Source organism: Diaporthe batatas (genome assembly GCF_019321695.1).
Source record: "Diaporthe batatas strain CRI 302-4 chromosome Unknown Contig00007, whole genome shotgun sequence".
Taxonomy (NCBI): domain Eukaryota; kingdom Fungi; phylum Ascomycota; class Sordariomycetes; order Diaporthales; family Diaporthaceae; genus Diaporthe; species Diaporthe batatas.
In genome coordinates this window covers 2,219,834-2,242,378 of record NW_025408554.1, presented here as the reverse complement: position 1 = coordinate 2,242,378, position 22,545 = coordinate 2,219,834, and the positions used below count along the sequence as shown (strand labels likewise).

The 22,545-nt window shown below is 51.3% G+C and overlaps 6 protein-coding genes across 6 annotated transcripts; 4 read left to right on the top strand and 2 right to left on the bottom strand.

Annotated features, from left to right (window-relative positions):
- Window positions 1-323: 323 nt before the first annotated feature.
- KVR01_006862 (uncharacterized protein) lies at window positions 324-1,668 on the top strand. The gene has a single exon (XM_044784774.1). It carries the CDS (start codon window positions 421-423, stop codon window positions 1,627-1,629), a length of 1,209 nt encoding a protein of 402 aa, XP_044644293.1. The 5' UTR covers window positions 324-420; the 3' UTR covers window positions 1,630-1,668.
- Window positions 1,669-1,813: 145 nt separating this feature from the next.
- Window positions 1,814-4,983, bottom strand: KVR01_006663 (uncharacterized protein). The gene is made up of 2 exons (XM_044786490.1): window positions 4,110-4,983; window positions 1,814-4,048 (listed from the first exon to the last, which is right to left on the bottom strand). Exons 1-2 carry the CDS (start codon window positions 4,382-4,384, stop codon window positions 2,059-2,061), a joined length of 2,265 nt encoding a protein of 754 aa, XP_044644094.1. The 5' UTR covers window positions 4,385-4,983; the 3' UTR covers window positions 1,814-2,058.
- Window positions 4,984-5,383: 400 nt separating this feature from the next.
- KVR01_006803 (uncharacterized protein) lies at window positions 5,384-7,026 on the top strand (the record flags this gene model as incomplete). Its single annotated transcript, XM_044786081.1, has 6 exons — window positions 5,384-5,502; window positions 5,566-5,639; window positions 5,707-5,904; window positions 5,978-6,673; window positions 6,839-6,865; window positions 6,935-7,026. 6 exons carry the CDS (start codon window positions 5,384-5,386, stop codon window positions 7,024-7,026), a joined length of 1,206 nt encoding a protein of 401 aa, XP_044644234.1.
- A 1,041-nt stretch (window positions 7,027-8,067) lies between these two features.
- Window positions 8,068-12,765, top strand: KVR01_007002 (uncharacterized protein; the record flags this gene model as incomplete). The annotated part of the gene is made up of 3 exons (XM_044784179.1): window positions 8,068-8,597; window positions 8,656-9,341; window positions 9,636-12,765. The coding sequence occupies 3 exons, from the start codon at window positions 8,068-8,070 to the stop codon at window positions 12,743-12,745; spliced, it is 4,326 nt and encodes a 1,441-aa protein (XP_044644433.1). The 3' UTR covers window positions 12,746-12,765.
- Window positions 12,766-14,731: 1,966 nt separating this feature from the next.
- KVR01_006902 (uncharacterized protein) lies at window positions 14,732-19,836 on the bottom strand. Its single transcript, XM_044791728.1, has 6 exons — window positions 18,558-19,836; window positions 18,059-18,440; window positions 16,436-17,993; window positions 15,807-16,324; window positions 15,440-15,615; window positions 14,732-15,354 (listed from the first exon to the last, which is right to left on the bottom strand). Exons 1-6 carry the CDS (start codon window positions 19,243-19,245, stop codon window positions 14,861-14,863), a joined length of 3,816 nt encoding a protein of 1,271 aa, XP_044644333.1. The 5' UTR covers window positions 19,246-19,836; the 3' UTR covers window positions 14,732-14,860.
- Window positions 19,837-19,995: 159 nt separating this feature from the next.
- Window positions 19,996-22,416, top strand: KVR01_006523 (uncharacterized protein). The gene is made up of 4 exons (XM_044782277.1): window positions 19,996-20,355; window positions 20,437-20,461; window positions 20,539-20,823; window positions 21,057-22,416. The coding sequence occupies exons 1-4, from the start codon at window positions 20,266-20,268 to the stop codon at window positions 21,161-21,163; spliced, it is 507 nt and encodes a 168-aa protein (XP_044643954.1). The 5' UTR covers window positions 19,996-20,265; the 3' UTR covers window positions 21,164-22,416.
- Window positions 22,417-22,545: the final 129 nt, after the last annotated feature.

Below are 22,545 nucleotides of genomic sequence, written 5' to 3'. Positions count from 1 at the left end.
TTAGAACTATTTCTTTATTAATACTTCTAAGTAATAATAGCAATAATAAAATATATTAATATTTCTCTTTAAGATTAAAAGTATTTTAAAAAAAATTTTAAAAAAAAAACTTAAACTATTTTTATTTTTAAATATAAAAAGCTTTTAAAAGTCTACTAATATTATTTTACTTAAATCTCTATACTTAAAGTGTATACAGCTCTATAGTGCTTAGGTGCCTAGCTGCCTAGGTAGTAGGTACCTAGGTTTAGCAGGTGCCTAAGGAACACCCCCTCCTTTCCGTTCATGTTTCCGCCTTCACATGTTGCTGCGTCTTTTCTCTCTCGTAGAAACGACGTACAATTACCTCCGGCGGCGGGCTAGCATCAGTAATTCTCCTTGGACCTTCAACCAAACCACAGACAAGACAGAAGATAAGCAATGGGAAAGCCCATGTTCCCCAGCGCGTCGCCTGATTCCGACGCTCTGTCCCTGCACACACAACAACCTGGAGACCAGTATTGTGATGCGGGTGGACCGAGCCTGTTCGACACCACACATGGCCACCACGACCTGCCTCCCATATACGAAGAGGTGGCCGAGGCAGGCGCAAGCACCGACCAGAACGCCCATCTGCTCTCTGATGCCACCCTGCCTGGTTATTCTTCGTCTTCGGACCTGCAGCCCTTCTCCCGCGATGCACAAGCTGCCCACTATCTGTCGGCCGACCTAGATTCTGACCCAGACCTGCTCGAGACGTGTGTCCGTAGCTGGGCAGCCGTCCCTCCGCGTCCATTTGTACGCATATATGGGTACCACCGTGAGCAGCGCAGCGGCCGCGACGGGAAGAGGGAGAACAAGAACATTACAGACTTCGACGTTAAGGTTGAGCTCACGCCTTACCTCTTCGCCGACGCGAGCAATAGGCATGCCTGGTCCGAGCTCCGTACTGTCGAGAATGGCGACAAGGTCAAACGCGGCACCGTCTTCGCGCGCCGTGCGCCAAAGGCCATGGCCAACATCGAACTGGGCGCCCTCAACAAGCCAAACTTGACGCAATGGTGTCACCTGTACGTCGCTTCGCATTCCGGATTGAAGTCCTTCTCGCTGAGGCGAAGAACGATGGGCTTCGACCAGGCTCGACTGAGGGAACAGCTGGAGACCCTCATAAGGCGGATGAATTACAAAGGACACCTTGAGGTGTCCTTCCCAGTACAGGACCACAACGTCCAGGTCTGGAACAAATGCCGGATAAACCAGTGGAGACTGAACAAGTGGGTTTTCTTCTTGTTCTGCGTGAGTATGCTGTGGTTGCTCTCCTGGCCCTACCTATTCTTGCGGACAAAGACATTCGACACCGTCACCGCATATTGGCATTTCTCAAGGGTAGATTCCGAAGGGCGCAAGAGGTATGTTTCGCTCTCTGAAGACCAATGGTATAACGTGTGGGCAAGACCCATCGCAAAAGCGGTTTTATCAAAGAGGCAAGGTGTCCTGGATCAGCAGGATTTGGTCGCAGCCGATGATGCGAACCCGACCTTCAACACTGGTCATGCGACAGTTGACGGCGCACTAGACTTCTTCAGGGCCGGGGCCAATGCAATGAACGAGGTCAACCGGCATCTTGGATGGGGTGAGGACCAATTCTAATACAGTTTTACTAGTAAGAATTTATTAAATTATATAAAATAAAGGTAATTAGTTTTACTTTTATTTTAATATTTAAGAAAATATATAATAGTTTTATATAATAATAAATATTAAAATAATTATTATAAAAATTATATAACTTATAATATTATAATTTTAAATAAAGTATATATATATTTATAAGTCTTAACTTAATGTTAAAGATCTGTTATTATTATATAAATAACTTAATAACTGCTATAGCTTAGGACTGTTGGAACCTAGCTTTTAGTTCAAGCATGTATGCGAAATGATGATTCGAGTGTCTAATCAAGGCCAAGGCTGCCATGGCCTCCTGGTACGTAGGGGACCTCAATAAAACCTCAGGCTGTGGCACCCCTTGCGTCAAAGCTCCCACCCCTGATAGCGAACCCGAGCACCCAAAGTACTCTATTGTTGTTCCTCAGTTTCTTTGCGGCTTACGCTCGCAATGAAATTCTGGTACTGTTCGTCCTCATTGACTGGCCTCCTACCACCGTGCTTCGTCCCGTGAGGTTTCGCAGACAGCTGCTTTATTGTTTTGTCCTTCTTCCATGTGAGGCCCTTCCTCCGTATATCCGGGTCCTCAGTCTCAGGAGTCGCGTGATTCGAATCCTCGGCTTTAGTTTCCTTCTCAGAGCCGTGACTGTCGTCCTTGGAATCCTTCTCAGGCTTCGGAAGTCGCATTGCCAATAGAACGTATTCTGCACGCGTCATGTTGTCCATCACATCCTCCATGTAGCGCTTGACCTCTTCCTCCGGTGCTACAACCTTCGAGAAGTGATCCAGGGTTCTGGGTTGGGATGACGACATCCTAATTGTCACGGGTTGATAGTAATCGAGCTTCGGGTCGCCGCCGTATTCAGAGGTGCTCCCTTTCCTGACAATGAGGAAGGACGCGATGACCTGTGGTCCGCTCGGCGTCTGAACTTGCTCCAGGATGCTGAACCTTGGGAAAAGATATCGATCGCCGTTCCCGCCGCCAAACTCGAAAACAAGAGCCGAGACATCAGGCTTCACCACCGGAGGCGGACCTTTAGAGCGAAGGGCCTGCTGCGGAGGCGGGGGCTGCGGCGCTTGCTGCACACCTGGCGAGTGATTGCCTGGTGTTCCGTTGGGCCTGACAGGTGCACCCGCGGATTGGGGCTTTTGTTGCCCGAAAAGGTCCTTCAGACGATCTAGTGTCTCCTTCAGGTCGGTAGCATCGGAGAACTCGGGGTTGTTCTTGGCTATGCGTCGCACTCTGTCGAGGGTCCTGGGGTCGTCCAGTGCATTCTTGACCAGCGCGACAACCAGGGGATCACTACCCGAGGGTGGCGCTAGATCAGCAGACGTCTGTTTCGGGTTTGACCTGAGTACTATGGCAATGATGGCATCCACTTCATCAGCGAAATAGCGGACACTCCTCCCGTCAACGAAAAGCCGGTCCGCTGAGGGGCCCTTGAGTGCTCCCTTGCGCTTGCTCTCTGCAGTTATCTGGTCAATTATTGCCTGGAAGCGGGCGAGCTCGTCTTTGGGAGCGTTGCCGTTGGCTACCCGCTTCATCAGATCTCTTAGTTGAGGGTCCTCGTTCGCCTTCTCGGCCAGAGTGACGATGATGGGATCCGCGCCGGCCGGGGGCCCAGGGCCTCGGTTCGGAGGATTTTGAGGATGGAGCTGGCGCGAGCTGCCTTGTGGTGGAGTAGACACGCCGGTCATTGGGGCGGGGGCGGGGACAGGGCCTTGGGGGAGGAAGGCGCTGGTAGTCGGGGCTACAGCCGAGCTCAACGGTGCCGGTGATGACGATGATGCCGGCGGGTGAGGCACCTGGGGGACCAGGGGACCCATAGAGTTCGAATTTGTCGCGACCGGTGCTGCCGGGGCTTCAGGAAGGGGGGGTGCAGAGCCAATCGCACGAGGGGACGTGCTCGGTTTCGTCGTGGGCGGGACATGAGCGACCTGGGGAGCTAGAGAGGGCAGCTGTGCGGCAGGCGGTGCCGATGTCTGAGGAGCCGCAGAGGACGTGGTCATGGATGTGGAAGCGGACGGCACCGGCGCCGGGGCAGCCTGTGTCCGATCAGGCGCGGGCGCGGGCGTAGTTGAGTGCGCCGCGGTCTTGGACAAGGGCGTAGGAGGTGGAGGCATGGCACCATTAGGGGGGCCATACTGCAGGATTGGGCGAAAGACAGGCTGAGGCGCAGGCCTGTTCGGGTCTTTGACAGCATAGACGGTGGCCTCGAAGTAGTGCGGTTCAAGGGAGATTGTGACCTGCCCGACCTTGGCCATGGTATCCTTGGGGGGGTTTTTGGCATCTTCCTGCACGACGCCTTTCTTCTTTGTCGGTTTCGTCCAGTACTTCTCGAAGAGGCCATCGCCGATCCATCTTTGGCGAGAACGGGAGAGCGACTCGGCCAGGACGCCGCTGTGAGAGACAAGGTCAGGCATGAGCCGGGTTAGGCGGTGGGGAGGGAAGGGGCAGCTACCTCTCTTGTATGGACTGGAAGTCTTTCTGGGGGGGAGTTGCAGATTGCGCAGCACCCTCAATGGTCGGTAGAGGCCTGCCTGGGTGGATGGAGGTGGGCAAGGGGGGAGGAGGGGGCTTCTGAGGCTCGTCGACGGGGTCTGGCGCAGGAGTGGAGTTGGGCGCGCTCGATGGGGTGGCGGGAAGGATATCGGGAGGCGTCGAGGTCCTGCTCTTCTTGGCGGCCTGCTCGACGCGCGCAGCAGCACGTGCCGGCACCCTCCTCTTCCTTTCCATGGCGGCGAGGGAGAGGGAGGGTGAGGGTGTGAGGACGAGCAGTCGGCGTGGGCGGGAGGACGACAATGGCGCGTGAACCGCAGCCCAGGACTGGGATGGTGGACGGGGCTGGTGGACTGGGTTGGTATGGCTGGGGAGCCAACGAGGTCAGTCGAGAGGTGTCGGCACTATGTCAAATGCATTGGCGCATCGCCGGCATCGACCGAGTCGGTCATGGAACTAGGCCTGGTCCGGGTCGGAGTGAGTGATGGGTGGGCATGAGAGGAAGGCGATGGGGGTGGAGATGCCTTGTGCCGTATGCCGTCCAAGGTAATCTGGGTGTTTGAGAAGAAAGTCCAACGGAGGACGGGGGCATGCGGGTCGGGGGTCGGGTTCGGAGCCAAGATTGGATTGGAAGAGCCAGGTACCCGCCTAGGTATCTATCTACCTGGGTACGGAGTGCTTACACAGTAGATGGCTACTCAGGTACCTAGGTGCTGCCCTGGATGCCTAGGTAGCTAGTAGGTAGTAGGTGGTACAAGACTGCAGCTTCGTCCTGTCCTGGGCTCCCCCTTCCCTCGCCTGAGAGGAGCACCCCCTAGGGACTCAAGCAAGCAGTCAAGGGTGTGGGCTGGCGGCCACACACACGATGCGTTGACGAAGATCGCTTCTCGTCGCATGCACCGCCAGCTCGGCCGCTGAACAGATGGAATAGACGGGCAACTGTCACTCGGGACAACTCGAAATGAGGCTGTGCCTAGGTAAGTACGTAGGTAGGTAAGTACCTAGGCAAGTAGGCAAGTAGGTAAGCAGGTACCCAAGGCACCATCTACCTCCGTACCTATCTCGAAAGACCCCACTATTAGTCTGGGGTAGTGGTACCTAAGTACTCAAGTACCTATGTATTCAAGGTCCCCAGACTCGCATACACCAGTGGGGGCCGGACTCCAGGGCTTTCTTGACAACAACTCAACACCCCGGTATCGACGTTGCCGACGTCCCATTTCATGAATACCCAAGATGCCTTCCCTACATTCCTCGGAGTCCACAAAGGCATACTGGGCCTTCGCTGCCCTGGGCCCTCTGGCCATCTACGGAATCGCACTGGCCTTGCTCGGCCTTCCTTTGATCCAGAAACAGCAAGTACATGAGATTCGTGGTGCGGGCTCTCAACGAGCAATCCGACGCTGATCCCGACACAGGGCTCTTTACGCCCATAAATTCCACACTCTCTGGTGGAACGACGTCGAGAACCCCGAGAAATGGGGCTTTGCGAGTGAGTCGTCATGGCTTGACCCTCCCACACCTGCCTGCCAGGACACTTTCCTGACAACCATCGCTAGGAAACCAAGTCACCCCTTTCACCCTGCAAGCCCCTGACGGCCCGGCCCTCTACTGCTGGCACATCCTGCCCCTGTCGGTGTACCTGCGGAAAGAAGCCGACCTCAGCCGGGCCTCACCCGTCCCATTAGACAAGCACGCATCGTCAGAGGCGTTCAGGCTCCTGAGAGATGACCCCGACGCGCGCCTGATCCTGTCCTGTGAGTCACCCGTGACCCTCACCCTCACCCTCACCCTCACAGCCCCGTTCTCATGCTCAACGCCCTGGCCCAGTCCATGGCAACGCCGGCCACGTCGCCCAGAACACTCGCGCCCCCCAGTATCGCCTGCTCACCGACACCGCATACAAGTGGCACGTCATCGCGCTCGACTACCGTGGCTTCGGCCACAGCACAGGCTCGCCGTCCGAGCAGGGACTCATTGCCGATGCCTCCGCCCTGGTCGACTACGCCATCACGACCCTTGAGGTCCCACCAAGCCGCATCTTGCTCCTAGGCCAGAGCCTAGGTACTGCGGTGTCATCAGCAGTTGCTGAGAAATTCTCGCGGGAAAGAGGCATCGACTTTGCCGGAGTGGTGCTTGTCGCGGCCTTCAGTAGTCTCCCGACAATGTTGGCGAACTACTCCTTGGGCGGGCTCGTCCCTTTGCTCAAGCCTCTGAGTATATGTCCACCCCTGCTGCGCTTCTTTCTCCGATTCGTGGTGGATAAGTGGAAGACTCTGGACCGCCTCGCCGCCCTTACCGCGCAGAACCGCGAGCGCAACGGGACACTCCAGGTCAGCATAATCCATGCGGCCGACGATAATGACATACCATGCATCGAAAGCGCCAAGATCTTCGAAGCCATGGCGCGGGCGTCAGTCGCGGATGGCATGGATGCTTCCAAGTTCCTGGAGATGAAGAACGCGAGGACGGAGGTGAGGGGTGAGAAAGCATTCAAGACCGTCTGGAACGAGAACGACATCACCAGTAAGCTCTTCATCCGAGATACTCTCACTCTGGTTCCATCAGACAGCCATCTTGGGCTTCAGTTGTTGTTCTGATTCCCTACGCCACTTGTCATGCTCTCGACGGCTAGGTCTATCTCGTTGTCTGCAAATAAAAGCCTGCACAAACCGCACTAACACTTCACAGTCACACATGAACAGTTCGCATTTGGAGGTGAGTCACCCCTCAATCACCTACAGGGGTTGAATCATTGTGAGGCGGCGGACTTACCGACGATCTTAGGGCACAACGATATTATGGTCTACGCGCCTGTACCCCAGGCTATAGTGAGTATACTCGAGGGTAGAGCAGCGACAAGCTCATCAGCCGCCTGAGGGTCGATGATGCCGTGAGGAGCACTATTCTCAGGTGATTCCAGGATCAGAGACTCATCGTCTCATCTGATAATCCAGCCTGTCCGCAAACCAGGGATGCAAAGTTTGCTGCAGACCGATTGAAGACCAATGAATTAGATCGTGGCATCTGAGGCTCATTCGTGACTTGGTGGGGATCAATGCTCTGTAACGAGGCGCTCGTGCCGTGACCTGCTCAGGTACGGCTGCTTTGTCCAATAAAGTGCCGGTCGAAATGTGCCCGTGCTGCACGGTAAATTACCCCGTTTCCTTATTGTGTGGCTGATTGCCGCCCCTCTACATATATAGCATTGTTAGAGAAGAGCTCGTACCGTCCACATAGGCTGAGGTGAACTAGGGAACCACGATCTCAAATACACTGACAGCAATGCAAGCTCATGCGCAGGGGGCGGGGGGCGGAGAAATGAAAAACTGACACATCATTATAGAGCCTTTGTAGCATGCTTGCTTCCTGAGAGATACCCCTAGGATGGGGTTGGCTCAGAAGTGTATTCCCACAGCAGATTCTCTCATAGAAAGCTACATTATAGAAAATTGTGTGGAAGCGCTGCCCGATTAGAGCCATTGTGTGCCTTTTTGAGGTTATGCAGGGCTACCTTGGGTTATTGGAGAATCTTCAGAGGAACTGTTCTGCAGTAGAACCTGCTAGGTGGGTGGCGCCGCATCCGTGCAAGGTCGATGAAGTTGGTATTGTGTCTTGAGGCACAATCGTACTGCTGACCTCACAAAGGTACCTTTCAGCATTCGGTGTTGCCAGGCCCTTGCTGAATTCCTATTTTGCCCACGTCGTCGGCTCAACCGAATCCATGCAGCCGGGCAACCTGCGTTTATAACTGGGAGCGTCCGTGACCGATTCGAACATAATTTGAAGTTCGTACTCAGCCGCCTGTTTTCATGCCATGTCGTGTCTCACCAATTGCAAATCTTGTTCCAACTCTGAAAGTATCTGCGCATTGGTGTGGCTATCTTTGACTCGATAATCGCCAGGACATACAGGTCAACATGGGCTCGCAGCAGGATTACCGGCTTCGACACCTAACGACAGGTGTCGCATCAGCCACGCCTCCCGGACCTGAGATCTCACCAGCTACATATCGTGGAAACAAGCCAGAAGATTCCCAACAGACAGAGGATAATGGCGCTACATGGAAACACCTCTTTGTCTTCACGGAACGCCGCCAGACTGGCTTCCTCAGTCTTGCCGTCGTCGCGTCCCTGCTTGTTGCTGTAGTCAAAACAGTCTTTGCCGTAGTCATCGGCAAGATTGTGGACCTTGTTAGTCCTCTGGGTGCCGGCAGAATCGATGCGAGTACAGCCATGTCCGGGTTGACGATCTGGTGCGTTGTGCTGGTTGGCCTTGGTCTGGCATCATGGGCATTCAACTCAGCCCTCCTGGCACTGTGGGTTGTCTTCGGCGAATTGGTCGCCAAAACTGCAAGAATGAGTGTATTTGAGCACTTGCTGGACAGAGAAATGGCCTGGTTTGACTGCCACCGCGAGGGTCTCAGCACTGCTCTGTCCGGCATGCAGACGTAAGAGATCCGTTTGATTTGTTCTGAATGGTCCGTTTATCCACTGACAGACTGGCAGTAATATACGAGAGCTCCAGATGGCAACTTCACAAGTCTTGGGATTCCTCGTGGCTGATGCCTTAGTCGCCATTGGCTGCCTCATTGTCGCCCTCTACAATAGCTGGCAACTCACCCTTGTCCTCGTGGCGACTATACCGGTATCTGTATTTGCCCTACATTTCATCAGTCGAGGGCTCCAGTCAGCTATTGATTCCCAGAAGCGGGAGCTCGCCCAAGCTACCAGGATCACCATTGCCGCCGTGACCGCCATCGATCTCGTGAAGATATACGACGCCACGGACAATGAGGTCTGGCAGTATCTTCAAGCAGCGAGGGGATCCATGAAGTTTTACATTAGGCAGGCACTAAGGAACTCGATGCAGATGGGCTTCCTCAAGCTGTGGGTCATCAATCTGTTTGTCGTGGGGTTCTGGTTTGCCGGATACCTCGTAAGCAAGAACATGGCCACACCGGGAACGGCCCTGACAACATTTTATTCCATCTTGACGGCTTTTCAGGCTGTGGAAGGAGTAGGACCACAGTGGCTTGTATTGGCCAAGGGAATGTCGGCCGGCCGCCGGCTCCAGAAGATCGTGTTGGTCACGACAGGGGCTGGGAACGTGCCCGAAATGGAAGCATCCCACCGGCCACGGACCTCGGCCAAGGTGATCGAACTCCGTGATGTGAGCTTTGCCTATCCGTCAAGTAAGCAGTAGTCTTCTCCTTTCAACGTTTCTCTGCCTCCATCCTAGCTACGCAGGAGGGTGGCTCGGACGAAAATCTATGCGGCCCCTTGGAAGAGCTGGCAGTCTCACTCCTCTGCCCAGGTGGTCACTTCGCCCGGACAAAATTTGATCGAGGACTTGACTGCTGTGTACTTGATCCACCCTGAGACAGAACAAACAGCCAGTCATCAATCGGTTGGTCAGAAGGACCATAAGAATACCAAGCTGAAAACTCGACGTCGGGCAAACTTGCTGACCTTGGATTGCTCATCAGATCCGACCAGGGTAGTGCTCAATCGCTCCTCATTTTCCTTCAACCCTGGTCTCACCTTCTTGGTGGGAAGAAGCGGGTCGGGCAAGAGCACCATCACCAATCTGCTTCTCAGATTCTACGAACCTCTCAGCGGGGATATTCTCGTCGACGGGAAACCGATTCGGACCTTGGACGACCAGTGGCTTCGCGAGAACGTCACCCTGATCCAACAGTCAAGCGTGTTGTTCAATGATACTTTCTTCATGAACGTCGCGTTTGGCTCGCGCGATCCGCTGGTGGCAACGAGGGAGGATGTCAGGGCGGCATGCGAAACCGTGTTACTGCAATCCACCATCGCGAGTCTGCCCGACGGCCTCGACACCAAGCTCGGCATCGGGGGCCATAACCTCAGCGGAGGGCAGAGACAACGACTCGCTCTTGCTCGAGCCCGCCTCAGAGATCCCCCGGTGTTGATACTGGACGAGATAACGAGTGGCCTCGACTCACAAAGCAGAGTCCTCATCCTCGAGGCGATCAGAGTATGGAGAGCAGGGAAGACAACGATTATCATCACGCACGACGTATCCCAGATACTCGACAAGGATTACGTCTACGTACTGGACCAGAGCTTCCTAGTACAGAGCGGGCTCCGGCAAGACTTAGTCAAGGATGAGTCCGGCGTCTTCAGGTCGCTGCTGTCCTCCACCGACAATGAAGGCCAGCCAGGCTTGGACTCGTCCGCGCCGCTGCACCCGGCCGGAGTCACCAACGACGCAGCTTCATCCTCCACGAGGAAGCCTTCAGCTTCGACCGGGAGCCGCGGGCTCTTCCGACTTTCCCTGGGGGCAAGCTTGGAGCGGTCGACGGTGATCAAACTCGCGGAACCGACCTCTTGGAGACACAGCAGGGCATTGAACCCCACGAGGAAGTCGAGCTTGGATATGGTCCAGGAGAGCGGGGAGGTGACGAGGTCCCGCCGACCGACCAACAAGCCACCCAGGCGGCTGGAGCAACAGAAAACCGGTAGTGAAAAGCAGGGGGGCCAGCCTGTCGCGCATGGGGCTGGCCAGAACTCCCCCATACCGGTACGCAAGATCTTGGCCACGGTCTGGCCCGTACTCGACAAGACAAATCGCCTCCGTCTGGTCCTAGGCATCATTGCCTGTATCATCGCCGCCACCTGTAACCCGGTCTTCTCCTACGTCTTTGCACAATTGGTTGCCGCATTCTGGGCACCGCCCGCTGAGATGCGCGCTTCTGGGCAGGCATGGGCCATCCGTCTGACCATTGTCGGCGCTGCAGACGGACTTGCTACCTTTTCTGCGTTCTACCTGATGCAATATGCCGGCCAGGCATGGGTCACCGCCCTGCGTGTCGAGGCGCTCAAGAGGATCCTCTCCCAGCCGAAGCAGTGGTTTGATGTGCCGACCAACTCGCCTGGTCGCCTCGCCGACGTTCTCGACGCGGATGCAGAGGAGATGCGCAACCTTGTCGGGCGCTTTGTGCCGATAATCATGATTGTTGTGACAATGATGGCCGGCGGGCTGATCTGGGCGCTGGTCGTGTCGTGGCGGCTGACCTTGGTGACGCTTGCCTCCGCCCCAGCCGTGTATGCTGCTACCCAAGCCATCGGCACCGTTTCCGGGAAATGGGAGGCAAGATGCAATGCCATGGCCGAGACCACCGGCGCAGTGTCTGTCGAGACCCTGCTGAACATCCGCGTGGTCAGGGCACTCACCCTGGAACACCACTTCCGCTCCAAGCACACCCGCTCGACGGAGAGCACATTTCGAGTCGGCGTCCAGAGAGGCTTGTGGACGGGCTTCTTCTACGGTCTCAACCAGGGGGTGCCCAATTGGCTCACAGCACTTGTCTTTTGGTACGCAGCCGTGCTGCTCACATCGCCAGCCGCTGCCATCTCTGCCTCGGGCATCATGCAGGTCATCAACCTGCTGCTCTTCAGCATAGGTACTGCTGCAGCAATGCTGGACAATATCCCCCAGATCTCCCACGCCAAGGCGGCGTCTATACAAGTATTACACTACGCCACCCTGAGCTATACCAGCAGCCACGAGGGACGCGGTGACGTGAGGGTGCTCACGCCCTTCCCGATCGAGATGAGAGGCTTGCAATTCGCATATCCTGTGGCCGACGGTGGTCAAAATTCTCCCAAAAAGGTGCTTCGCAATGTCAATCTCCGCATCGACCGTGGTGACTGCATTGGTATCGTGGGTGCTTCCGGGTGCGGCAAGAGCACCATCGCGAATCTTCTCTTGAGGCTCTACGAGCCGTCGGAGGACCAACAGCCGGAGGGGAGCCCTCAGCACCACGTCTCACATCCCTCTCATGCTATACGCCAAGAACCGGGACCTTCAGGGCTGTCTTATGCGCGCGTGCCAGCCTCGGACGTGTCAACCTCTGTTCTACGCACGCATACGGCCTACGTCCCTCAACACCCCTTCCTCTTCCCGGCCACGATACGCGAGAACATTGTCTATGGAATCCACGCAGATTCACCATGTCGTGACTTGAATTCTGTTGTAGCCGCCGCCAAGCTGGCCTGTATACACGACTTCATCGTCTCGTTACCAGAGGGGTATTCCACCCTCGTTGGCGAGGGCGGGCTTGGGCTGTCGGGTGGTCAAGCCCAGCGCGTGAGCATCGCACGGGCACTTGTTCGCAAGCCCCAGTTGCTTGTCTTGGATGAACCCACCAGCTCTCTTGATGCCGAGGGTGCTGAGGGTGTGAGGAAGGCTATCCGGGGCCTCATGGGGCGGGGCCAGCAAGGTGGACAGGGAGAGGGGCTCACAACTGTGATCATCACGCATTCGAGAGAGATGATGAAGACAGTTGGCCGGATAGTGGTCATGGATGAGGGGTTTGTGGCCGAGGAAGGCCGATTCGAGGAATTGCTGGCCCAAGGGGGCAACTTCACTGCGTTGATGGGTGGTGGAGCCTGGCTCCCTTCTGCCTCCAACAAGGCTGTGAGCGCAAGTGGTCCAAATAATCGACTGAGCACCTGTGATGATGCCATGACAATTGTGTCGCCGTCTGGTTCAGAGGAGTCGGGCGCTGAGAATAATCCTCGTCAAAGGGCTCTGCAGAAGTTAGCCGGCACAACAACAAATTAGGCCGCAAGCCTCTAAAGCGGAAGCAATATACCTAGTCGCAAGAACTAGAGCATCTTATATTTAAAAACATTTATTTAGATTACTATATTAGTAAGACTAAAATAACTTTTAAATAAAGAAGTTATATTTTATTAATATATAACATTTTAAGTTTATAAATTTTATTATTATATAATTAAATAAATAAACTTTTAATAATATAAAAATAATATTATTTTAAAGAATAATAATATATAAATATAATTAAATAGTAACTTTTTAAATATAAAGTTAAAATATTTATAATTATAATTTTTAATTAATTTTTACTTAATTATTTTATTATATTATAATTTAATTTAATTTAATTTAATTTTTTAAAATTTTATAAATATTTTTATTTTTATAAATATAAATATTAAATTAAAATATTTAAGTTTAAATTTAAAATTTTAATATATTTTAATATATTTAAAATTATAATTATAATTTTTAACTTTTAAAAATATATTAATTATTTTAAATATTAATAATTTTATTTTTAAATAAAATTTATTTTTATATAATTATAAATTTAATTATTAATAATTATATTTTTAATTATATAATAAAACTATTAAAATTATAAATTTAAATATTATATATAATAATAAAATAAAATTACTTTATTTAATTATATTTTAATTTAATAATATAATAAATTACATAATTATTTTTAAATAATTTTATTTTTAAAATAAATAAATAAATATTTATTTAAATAAAGTTAAAAATTTAATTAAAAGAATAATAACTTTATTTTTATTTATTTTAATTAATTTATATTTTATTTATATAATAAATTTAATACTTATATATAATATTTATTAATATTAAATTAAGTAGTTTATAATTTATAATAATTTTAACTTTTAATAAATTAATAATATTAATTTAAATTAATTAAATATAAGTTAATATATTAATATAAAAATATTTTTATAATAAATAATATTATAAATTATTTATATTTTTAGTTTTATTATTAAATTAAAAGTAAATAATTAGAGTTTTAAAAAAATAAAATATAATATATCTTTTAAAGATTAACTTAATTAAGTTTACTATATAAAACTTTTTATAATAACTTTATAATTATTTATAATATTATTTATTATTAAAAGATATCTTTCTATATTAATATATTAAGCTATATTAGTTTAAGCTAACACTATTAACTTATTAAAGGTTAAAGCTATTATAAACTATAGACTACCTAATCTAACGCCGGTGAGCACTATATATAAGTACTAAATTCACCGTGTGACTTAGGTAAGTTAGGGGTTCTAGCTCTACTTAAGTAAACACCCATTAAGTAAAACTACTTGAAAGCAGTTGCTTAGCCTGCTACGCGAACCGAGAGATAACTAGGTAAGGTAACTACACTCTATTACTACTCTAGGTTTATAGTTCTAATAGCTCTATAGAAGAAGAAATAGCTATTAATAATTAGGTCTATAACTATATTAAGATAGACGTTTATTTTAAAAAAAAGTTATTAATATTTAAAATAATTAATATATTTTTAGAAAAGTTAAGAGATTATAAACCTAATTTAAAGAAAATTAAAATCTATAAGAATCTTAAACTTAAATTTAAAGGTTTTAATTTAATATTTATATTTATAAAAATAAAAATACTTATATAACTTAAAAGAAGGTTTAAATTAAGTTAAATTAAATTATAATAAAAAAGCTAATTAAATAAAAATTAATTAAAAATTATAATTATAAGTCTTTTAACTTAATATTAAAGAGGATAAATAATATTATAAATATAAATTATAAAGTTATTATAAAAATTTTATATAATAAACTTAATTAAATTAATCTTTAAAAAATATATTATATTTTATTTTTTTAAAACTTTATTTATTTTTAATTTAATAATAGAATTAAAAAAATATAAATAATTTATAATTAAATATTAAAGTAATATTTATTTAATAGTTTAGAATATAGTAAATAATAAGTTAAAATATAAATTTATAATTATAAACTAAGGAAGTATCCTCTTGCCTAACTGATGTACCCTCACAGAGTGGAACATAATTCTTATTATGACACAGCTCGAAGTTGACGGTTACTGGAGCCTGAATCAATCCAGCCAGTGTTTTTTCCCCAGAAAGTGGAAAGATCTCTTTATGTGTAGCTCACCCGGCTTTATGGCGCCTGGAATGGAGCCAGATCGACTCTTTTGATCGGCGACCTCGCCAAGGCGGGTACCACGGGCAGGAAGATTCGTTGCGTTGCTTTTACTTTCGGCACGGCTCGGTCGTGGCTTGGTTGATGTATCGCAGTGCTCAAACTCGCTGCTTGTCATTAAGGTACCTGGGAGGCCGAGAACTGCGGCTGCCTTCACTGGGGTGCCTGTATGCATCACTCTCTTTGGACTAGCCATGCAGCGAGACCTCGGAAGTGAAGCGGGCGGTACGAACAGAAGGCATTCGCGAAAAGCGTGCGAAGCAAAGTTTCCGGGAGTTGGTGGGTCTGGGGAACGGCCATGGAACTCGGTTCCGTTTCTGGTGACAGAAACCACATTGCCCGAGCCCAACTCCACGAAGAGGCCATTCAGGCGGTCAAAGTCTACACCTGTGAGTCCGTCAGTAAAGGAGAAAACCTACTGTACAGGAGCGAGGAAGTGGAAAGAAGTTAAGAGAGAACAGTGACTGCTTACAAACCATAGGTTCGGAATCTGGCAAGGGGGGGTAGCGGTGCACTCCGTGTGCAAACCCATAGTCAAGAAAGACTGCGTGCCCCGGAGCGGCAAACGAGTAGGGAGAGGGAGTTTGGCGGTAAACGTGACAGTGCTTGACGGCGTCCGAGACGGCGTTCCGCTCTGCCTCAGGCCACCTATGGCACTCGGAGTCAGCCGACAAAGAATAAAAGGAGTAGTTTCATACCAAGACAGCAAAGAGTAGGCACAAGGTAGCCATAGCTTGTCTTGAAGCTGCCTACAGCCCTTTGGACTATTTGTTATGTAGGCTCTGAATGGGATATGTTTGTTCTTGGAGGGGTAAGATTTGTATCTAGAAGTTACTTACATGGCCAAGTGAGTCGCATATGTCCATTTCTCGCTGAAGCCTACCATGCGGATAGATTCAAACCGCCCTGTGAGTGTCCTCAACTGGCTGGCAACCTCAAGCTGATCCTCCGTGACGTAGGGCACACGATGAGCCCCATCGAGGTGGTGGCGGAGGTGACCAGAGTATGGTTTTTCCGCCGAGGGAGGCAGGCTTGGGGATTTTTGCTCATAGTTATGTGGTTGACGCTCGTCGTCCTCTCCACCAACAGGCAAGTAGCCATGGGTGCCGTGCCGGCCCTGGCAAGTGTTTGGTTCCTGGCGGTAGCCGAAATACCGACGGCAGTGGATAGTGAATGAACCCATCGAGTTGGCCGGACTGCGGGTGAGAATCTCGGCCGTAAACTTGCGAACCAGCTCACGGATATTTCTCAAGTTTGGATCCATCAAGGCTGACTCCCATCTGTGTCCGAATCCGAGCTTCGTCATGTCTATCTCCAGGCTCACATCCTGCATCAGGCGCAGGTAGCGGAAGAGCCACTACTAGCATGTGTTAGTTAGTCTCTTGCTATGGGTCCCAGTATGCTGCATGCCAGAACACTCCAAACATGAAAGACGGGAGGCTTGTGGGAGAAGAAGCATGGTACTGACCGTGGTGGGCAAAGGCTGCGTGCACTCTCTCACGAAGGGGCTAAAGATGACGTGAAACTTTCGGGTCAACAGCAAGACGACCATTACCTCTGCTCGGAGACGCGGGCAGGCCCACATGGTTGCCCGCAGGGGTTTCAAGACAGATTTCAGACTGACGAAGGTGTCAGCTGGCCAAGCTGGGCACGCCTGGCGTTCACTGTTCAGCAATATTGGCCTGGCGGCGTCGGTATCAGCGAAAAGGTACCGTACGACCTCAAACCGAATATTGCTTGGCAGATTGAAGTATGGAAACCTCTTGGTTCCATCATACTTTCTGAAAGGACGCCCCTTGGTAAACTGTGCAAGGAACAGGTTCAACGTTTGCTCGAATCTGCCAGACGGTCTGGGAATGGAACAAATGATCGTTCCTCTCTGCTCCCTTGCGGTCCTGTACCATGTAAGGTCGACAGTGCGATCGAAAGCTGGAAGGGGGCCATCGTCCTGGTATGTCTCTGTAGTGACGGTGACATGAGATTCTCCTGCCCCAAGTATTGCCCTGCTTACGGTTGAGGCTGGTCCGGCAACACAGGATGATGCGCTACTGTCTGTCTGGGCTGGGCGGCGAGGGCTGAGCGGCGGCCCGGGAACATCGAAGGGATGGTTAGTGGCGCGAGGGGTAGATGTGCGCTCAAAGTTGTTTCCAGTCACCTGCAATCTCTCCAAGTCGTCCTTAACGGCTGGATGGTCCATCAGAGGAAGCCCGACCTTGTATGGGGAGTTGGGTACCATCGTGGAAGCCGCCTTGGAATCCTGTGCATCTGGCCGCGTTGGGAATAACACGTCTCCCGGTGGGGTAGGAACGGAACCACGGGTGTTCTGGGAGGAGGTGCGGCCTGAATTTCGTGAGCTCTGAGAGACCCGACCGGGCTTGAGCGAGTCTCGAGCGGCGCAGTAGACGTCATCGAATATTTCTGACAAGGAGAGGCGCTCAGAATCCCGTGATGTTGCAAGCGACAGGGGCTGGAAGGTTGTGGGGGCTGTGGCATCTGCTGGTGGTCCGGGGGGGTCGCTCGAGAAGAACCTTGAAATCTTTTTTCGCAGACCTCTACCCTTCCTCTGATTGACGAGCTCCTCTTCTGTCTGCTCCAAACTCCTTCTCGTGTCTCCTTGCCGTTTCTCCCGCTTGCTTCCATCTACCTGACCTGCCATATTGACAAACGGTATCCTGCAGGGATCAAGTCTCTTGGCTGGCGAAGGCAAGGGAAGCTGAGGGAGGGGCTGATTTGGTGGTGGTTGTTGTGGAAGCAGAGGGCCGATGAAGGGCTGAAGCCTCTCTGGGTCTACCTGTTGCGAGGAAAGGGTACTATGAGGGCTCGAAAGGATGCATTGAGAAGTTCTCTCACGAAGCAGAGGTGTAGTTGTAAGTGAGGATGAAGAGCTGATGGTCGAGAAGGTCAGACATGCAGGAAAATTTGTCGAAACAGACAGTTCAGGCCTGGGTGGTTCCTTGAGTGCTTCAGATCGACCGGATCTGAGAAGGGCCTCCTCCCGAAGCCCACAGATAGTAGAGACAGGCTCTCTGCAGTTGAGGGGTGGTCGTCAGCGACGGAGCGGCAGTTTCGAATCTAAAGAATGGAAACCCACCTGATCTCTGGGAAAGGCTGGCGGGACAAAGACTGTGTGACTTGGTGGGAAGGGCTCGAGACTGGGGGCGCATTGGCTGGTCTGTCGTTGAGCGAAATCCTGGGAGCATTGCAGGCGTGAGAAGCAGCTCCAACCTTGATGAATTTGTGGGCATCAAGGGCAATGGTTGTGCCCGGAAGGGGAGGCTTTTTCGGGAAACAAGTATCATTTGCTTCAGAAGGAGTATGTAGGAAGCTGTGGTAGTCGAGAGAGCCTAGAAAGACCGGATTCAGTTCTTGTTGGTCCTCGTGCTCGGCCATATCTTGCTGGCAAGGGGCATCCTCCCTGCAGCCTTTCAGAGTGTCTGCACGAGCAGGGCTCCTGTCCTGGCAGACAGGCAGGTCTGTCGAATGTCAGCTCAAGGACCCAAGCCAGGCCAAGCCAGGAGCGAAGCAAATAATTCAGGATGTGGGCTTGTTGTGTGCAACGAAAAGCCTCAGAATTGTGATGTGAGACTCACCAGCGACTCTGGATGGCTCAGACTCGGCCTCCATGGCTTGGGACTTGCAAGCAAGTGACCTCGATAACCCTTTCGATCGTGCTGCGTCAGACCCATGGGCTGTTGTGGACTTTTGCTGGGGATAGGTTGGTGGGTGCAGCAACTGGATCTGAGTGGCAGGCAAGCCATGTCCGGCCAGAGGCAGCGGGGTTGACCGTGTTGATTGTGTTCGCATCCCAGGTTGTTTATATGGTTGATGTGAGGAGGAAACAGCACTGAGCAATTCACTTGATCTGACACAAGTCTCTCCACTTCTACTCCCGCTCCTGCTCACAGTCTGCGAGGGTATATCATGCATATACTCATAATGTCGTGACTGGTCAGAAGGCTCCCACCTCTCCACCGTGGTTTTCAGCCTGCCTGTCTCCAGGCTCCGTTCGTTAGCCGTGACCTCCTTTCTCCTGTTTAGATCATTGTAGGCGATGTCGTGCTCGTTGGAATGCCACCTCCGGTGTCCCTTCTTCAGCCTTACCCTCTCTTCTCTTTCACCAGAAGGCCGAGCGTGTGGAATCACAGGGAGCAGGGAGTGCCTGTGACTGTCCTTCCTGGGACCCGAACATCTGGCATCCTGCACCGGCCTGACACCGGGACAGGGGAATATCCAGCTCTCAACCTCATATTGGGTTGAGGTGGGTGAGAAGGTGTGCATTGATCGACTGGACCCGGGAAATCAGCAGACTCGGAGATTCTATGTAATTAGAAATAGGGCCTTGGGTTCACCTAAGACTGATCTGGAAGACCTAGACAAGTATTCCAACAAGGCAACACGAGAGCCGGACAATCTCGAGGCGAGTCAGGGTCAGACGTAAGGCGTGGTATTGTACAAGGGCCGGATTTGATGATAGCGAAATGGAGAGTGAACTCTCTGGACTTGTACATTGATTTAATGAACTAGGCCGTAGCGGCCTGTTTATCTGCGGATTGTAAAAATGTGGGCAAAAGGAAGGGTGGCAGGGGGCGAAGGAGAAGCCATATGATACAAAAGGGAAGGGCATCTAGGTTGCCGATAGCATGAGGCTTGAAGTGAGCCCTCGCCCACTTGAGCCTTTGCTGTAGTTCTTGGGCTGTCGTCATTGGCAACACGTGCAGGGGCGAGTCCAGCGGTAGTGTCCACCAAATAAGAGCCTGACCACCCCCTCCGGTCATGACGCCTTTCTTTTCTCTCGCATGAACCAGGTGACAATTGATGAGCTTGCTCGGCTCAGAGAGGAAGGGATGACCTTGACTAGCAGGACGGCTGTCATGAAGTGCTTCGAGGTGCACAAAACCTCGGGAACCGATTAGAGTTTCAGTGGATCCAGACGCGGAATGCCAGTTGACCCCCCGGGTAGGCACCTAGAGACTCTCCCAAGTTGTCTCCACCTCGGAGTACCTAGGTATCTGCCAGTATGCCCTGCCAGCCCCCCTGGTTGCTGCCTGCCCAGGTGCCCGATGGTGCAGCAGATATCCCTGTCGATGACATCCTGTCTTGGGTGCCCCGCCATTCAAAGCTTCAAATGCTCTATTGTAGTCTATCAAAACCTGCGAGCAAAGTTGAGGTGCTGTCCGAAATCTGAACGCTGACCTCAACCCTTGTTCCAGACTTACCCACCTTGCTTTCCCGCCGATTTCAACTCTGCATACGGCGGCCTGAGGCTGTGGTTCTCTCATCCCTGCCACCACCATCAACATGGCCGACGACCTGATCCAGAGCTCTATGGCTGGCGCACAACGCGTGCCGGCCAATTTTGATGCCAACGAGGCAGACAATCTTGAAGATGTAAGCTCCCTTTCTTTGGCCAGATGAGGCAGAGGCATGCCCGTATTCCTGGTGCAAGCCTGACTGATATGCGGGCACCAGATCGAAAAGCAATTTGCTGTGAAGGGTATGGCACCCTTCTGCTGGACAATGGCTCGCCACAACCATCCCGACCTAAATGGACTCTAACATGTCGCCCCGCAGCCGTCCAGCATCTGGAGACATACTGGGCCATCCTGGAAAAGGTCAAGGGCAGCACCCTCCGCCTGACCAAGATTGACGATGAGATCCACGACCACCTCTGCAAAGACTTCCCGGAATTCGACCCCGCCGAGACCATAGATGAGAACAAGCTCAAGAGCCCTGCTGGGAAGAAGCGGTGGCGCGATTTCATGATGGCATACGAGAAAAAGGTCGATGACTACAGCTTTGGCACCATGCTGCGCTCAAGTCCAAGGGATGAATACACACAGCACGGCACAATCTTCGGTAAGTCGGCCGGAGGCTGGTCCTTTCCTTGCCCCCCCCTCCTACTCCCCGTGCTTCCAACAGCTGCCCGAGTCAAGCTTGATGGGCCTCTCGCAATACCACTGTCCACACCAGCCGGCCAACAGTGGCAAAGCCATTTCTTTCCCGTGGCAAAAACATCTGGGAGGAAAGTTTGGGCATCCGAGCAAGGCAGGGCGGACTGAAGTACGACCAGGTGCTAACCACTTCTGTAGTGCCTCGAATGCAGTTTTATGCCGTGGAGATTGCAAGAAATCGGAAAGGGCTGAACGACTGGATCTATGAAAAGGCCCAGGCAGAAAAGAAGACAGATACAAAATGAGGGTCACGCTTGGCGTCCAGCAAAATACACTGTCGTCTTGTAGCTGCTTTACTGCTACTTCCGTCCTGGTAGCATTGCAACCATATCTGTCAACCAACGATCCATTACGTTCCTCTTGTGCCTCTGCTGCCATGGGCCGCGAAGGCCACCTTAGCACTAGGTGTAGGTGATTGGGAAGGGCACACAAATCCCAATTACAACACATAAGAAACTTGTAGCCGGACCAAGGGTGGGTGGGCATAGAGTGTGTTGAAACGCCCACGCGACTGCGGTCGGGGTCAGTGACAGCTGCAGTGCGAGCCCCCCAAACCATCCTTGCCATGATTGCTGTGTGACTGCTGTGTGCATACTAGGGCAGGACGCAGTGCAGTCAGTGTCAGCGAGCGGGAAGGTGCACTGGCAGGTACATGGGGCGGGCCGCCTGCGCCGGCAACATTGCTGCCGTCCAGAAAACATGCAGAGTGCGCCGAGCTGACTTGATGTCGCTTGTCGCATGGATGCGCCTGGTCTGTGGTCATCATCTCGTGATGAGCAATTTCCAACCCGCCCCGTCGAAGCATTAGCCTCTGCTGTCGGCCGGTCTTGGGGGTTGATTCGATCAAGAGGGCTGTTCTGTGCCGTGCCTCTGCGCAAGATCCGAGGGCCAAGCATGACTCTTGGTGAGTACGGGCAGTCACTCTAGTGGAGCACAACATTCGACGAGTGAGTGCCTGCCTGCCTGCCTGCCTGCCCTGGTGGGTGGGTGTGTGGCCGCCGACAAGGACGCACACGATTGACTGTCTGTCTGTCGGCCTGAGCGCCTGGGTCTGTAGCGTCGCATCACAAGGTTGAGCGCATACATACGAGGTGCTGCGTCTGTGGTGACATGTTGGTCGAGCAGGCTGCCGAACCGCCAAGCAAGATGCTGCCATGCAAGTGTTGGCTAGCGTGACATGATTGCACCTGCCATGCCCTTCCCACCACCGTCCAGATCGCCTGGCTCCCCCCTCCTGTGCCGCCGGCTGGGTTCCTCAGGCACGTTGCACAAAGGGCCGTGGCTGGCGAGACAAGTTAGACGTGTAAAGGGCAGCAGGGCTGCGCGAGTGAGACGTGTTGGTGAGGAACATTCTTGGCCACATAGGTCGATGTACCGTCCGCGGATCACATGATGAACGCGTCATGCGTGCTGCTGTGAACTGCATTGCTTCAGTTTCGACCTGGGCCCCCCATCCCACAACTCAGGCCTACCCAGGAGGGGAGCAAGGTGCTGTGTAGCAAAATGCAGAGGACTAGACACAAGAGGTCTTGTTGTTTATATTAGACAAACAAAGACAACCATACATATCTCGAAACACATCTCGCATGTGCATTGTAGTGTACATCCTGACGGCTGGACGAGCATT

Bases quoted from the DNA above. Each gene is read 5' to 3' on its own strand.
- KVR01_006902 (XM_044791728.1), bottom strand. From the start codon at position 19,245: ATGCACACCTTCTCACCCACCTCAACCCAATATGAGGTTGAGAGCTGG. The intron at 16,325-16,435 runs GTCAGTACCATG...ACATGCTAGTAG, and splicing joins CGCAGCCTTTGCCCACCACG to TGGCTCTTCCGCTACCTGCG. The intron at 15,355-15,439 runs GTAAGCAGTCAC...ACGGACTCACAG, and splicing joins AGATTCCGAACCTATGGTTT to GTGTAGACTTTGACCGCCTG.
- KVR01_006523 (XM_044782277.1), top strand. From the start codon at position 20,266: ATGGCCGACGACCTGATCCAGAGCTCTATGGCTGGCGCACAACGCGTG. The intron at 20,462-20,538 runs GTATGGCACCCT...GTCGCCCCGCAG, and splicing joins AAAGCAATTTGCTGTGAAGG to CCGTCCAGCATCTGGAGACA. The intron at 20,824-21,056 runs GTAAGTCGGCCG...CCACTTCTGTAG, and splicing joins ACAGCACGGCACAATCTTCG to TGCCTCGAATGCAGTTTTAT.
- KVR01_006663 (XM_044786490.1), bottom strand. From the start codon at position 4,384: ATGGAAAGGAAGAGGAGGGTGCCGGCACGTGCTGCTGCGCGCGTCGAG. The intron at 4,049-4,109 runs GTAGCTGCCCCT...TGTCTCTCACAG, and splicing joins TTCCAGTCCATACAAGAGAG to CGGCGTCCTGGCCGAGTCGC.
- KVR01_006862 (XM_044784774.1), top strand. From the start codon at position 421: ATGGGAAAGCCCATGTTCCCCAGCGCGTCGCCTGATTCCGACGCTCTG.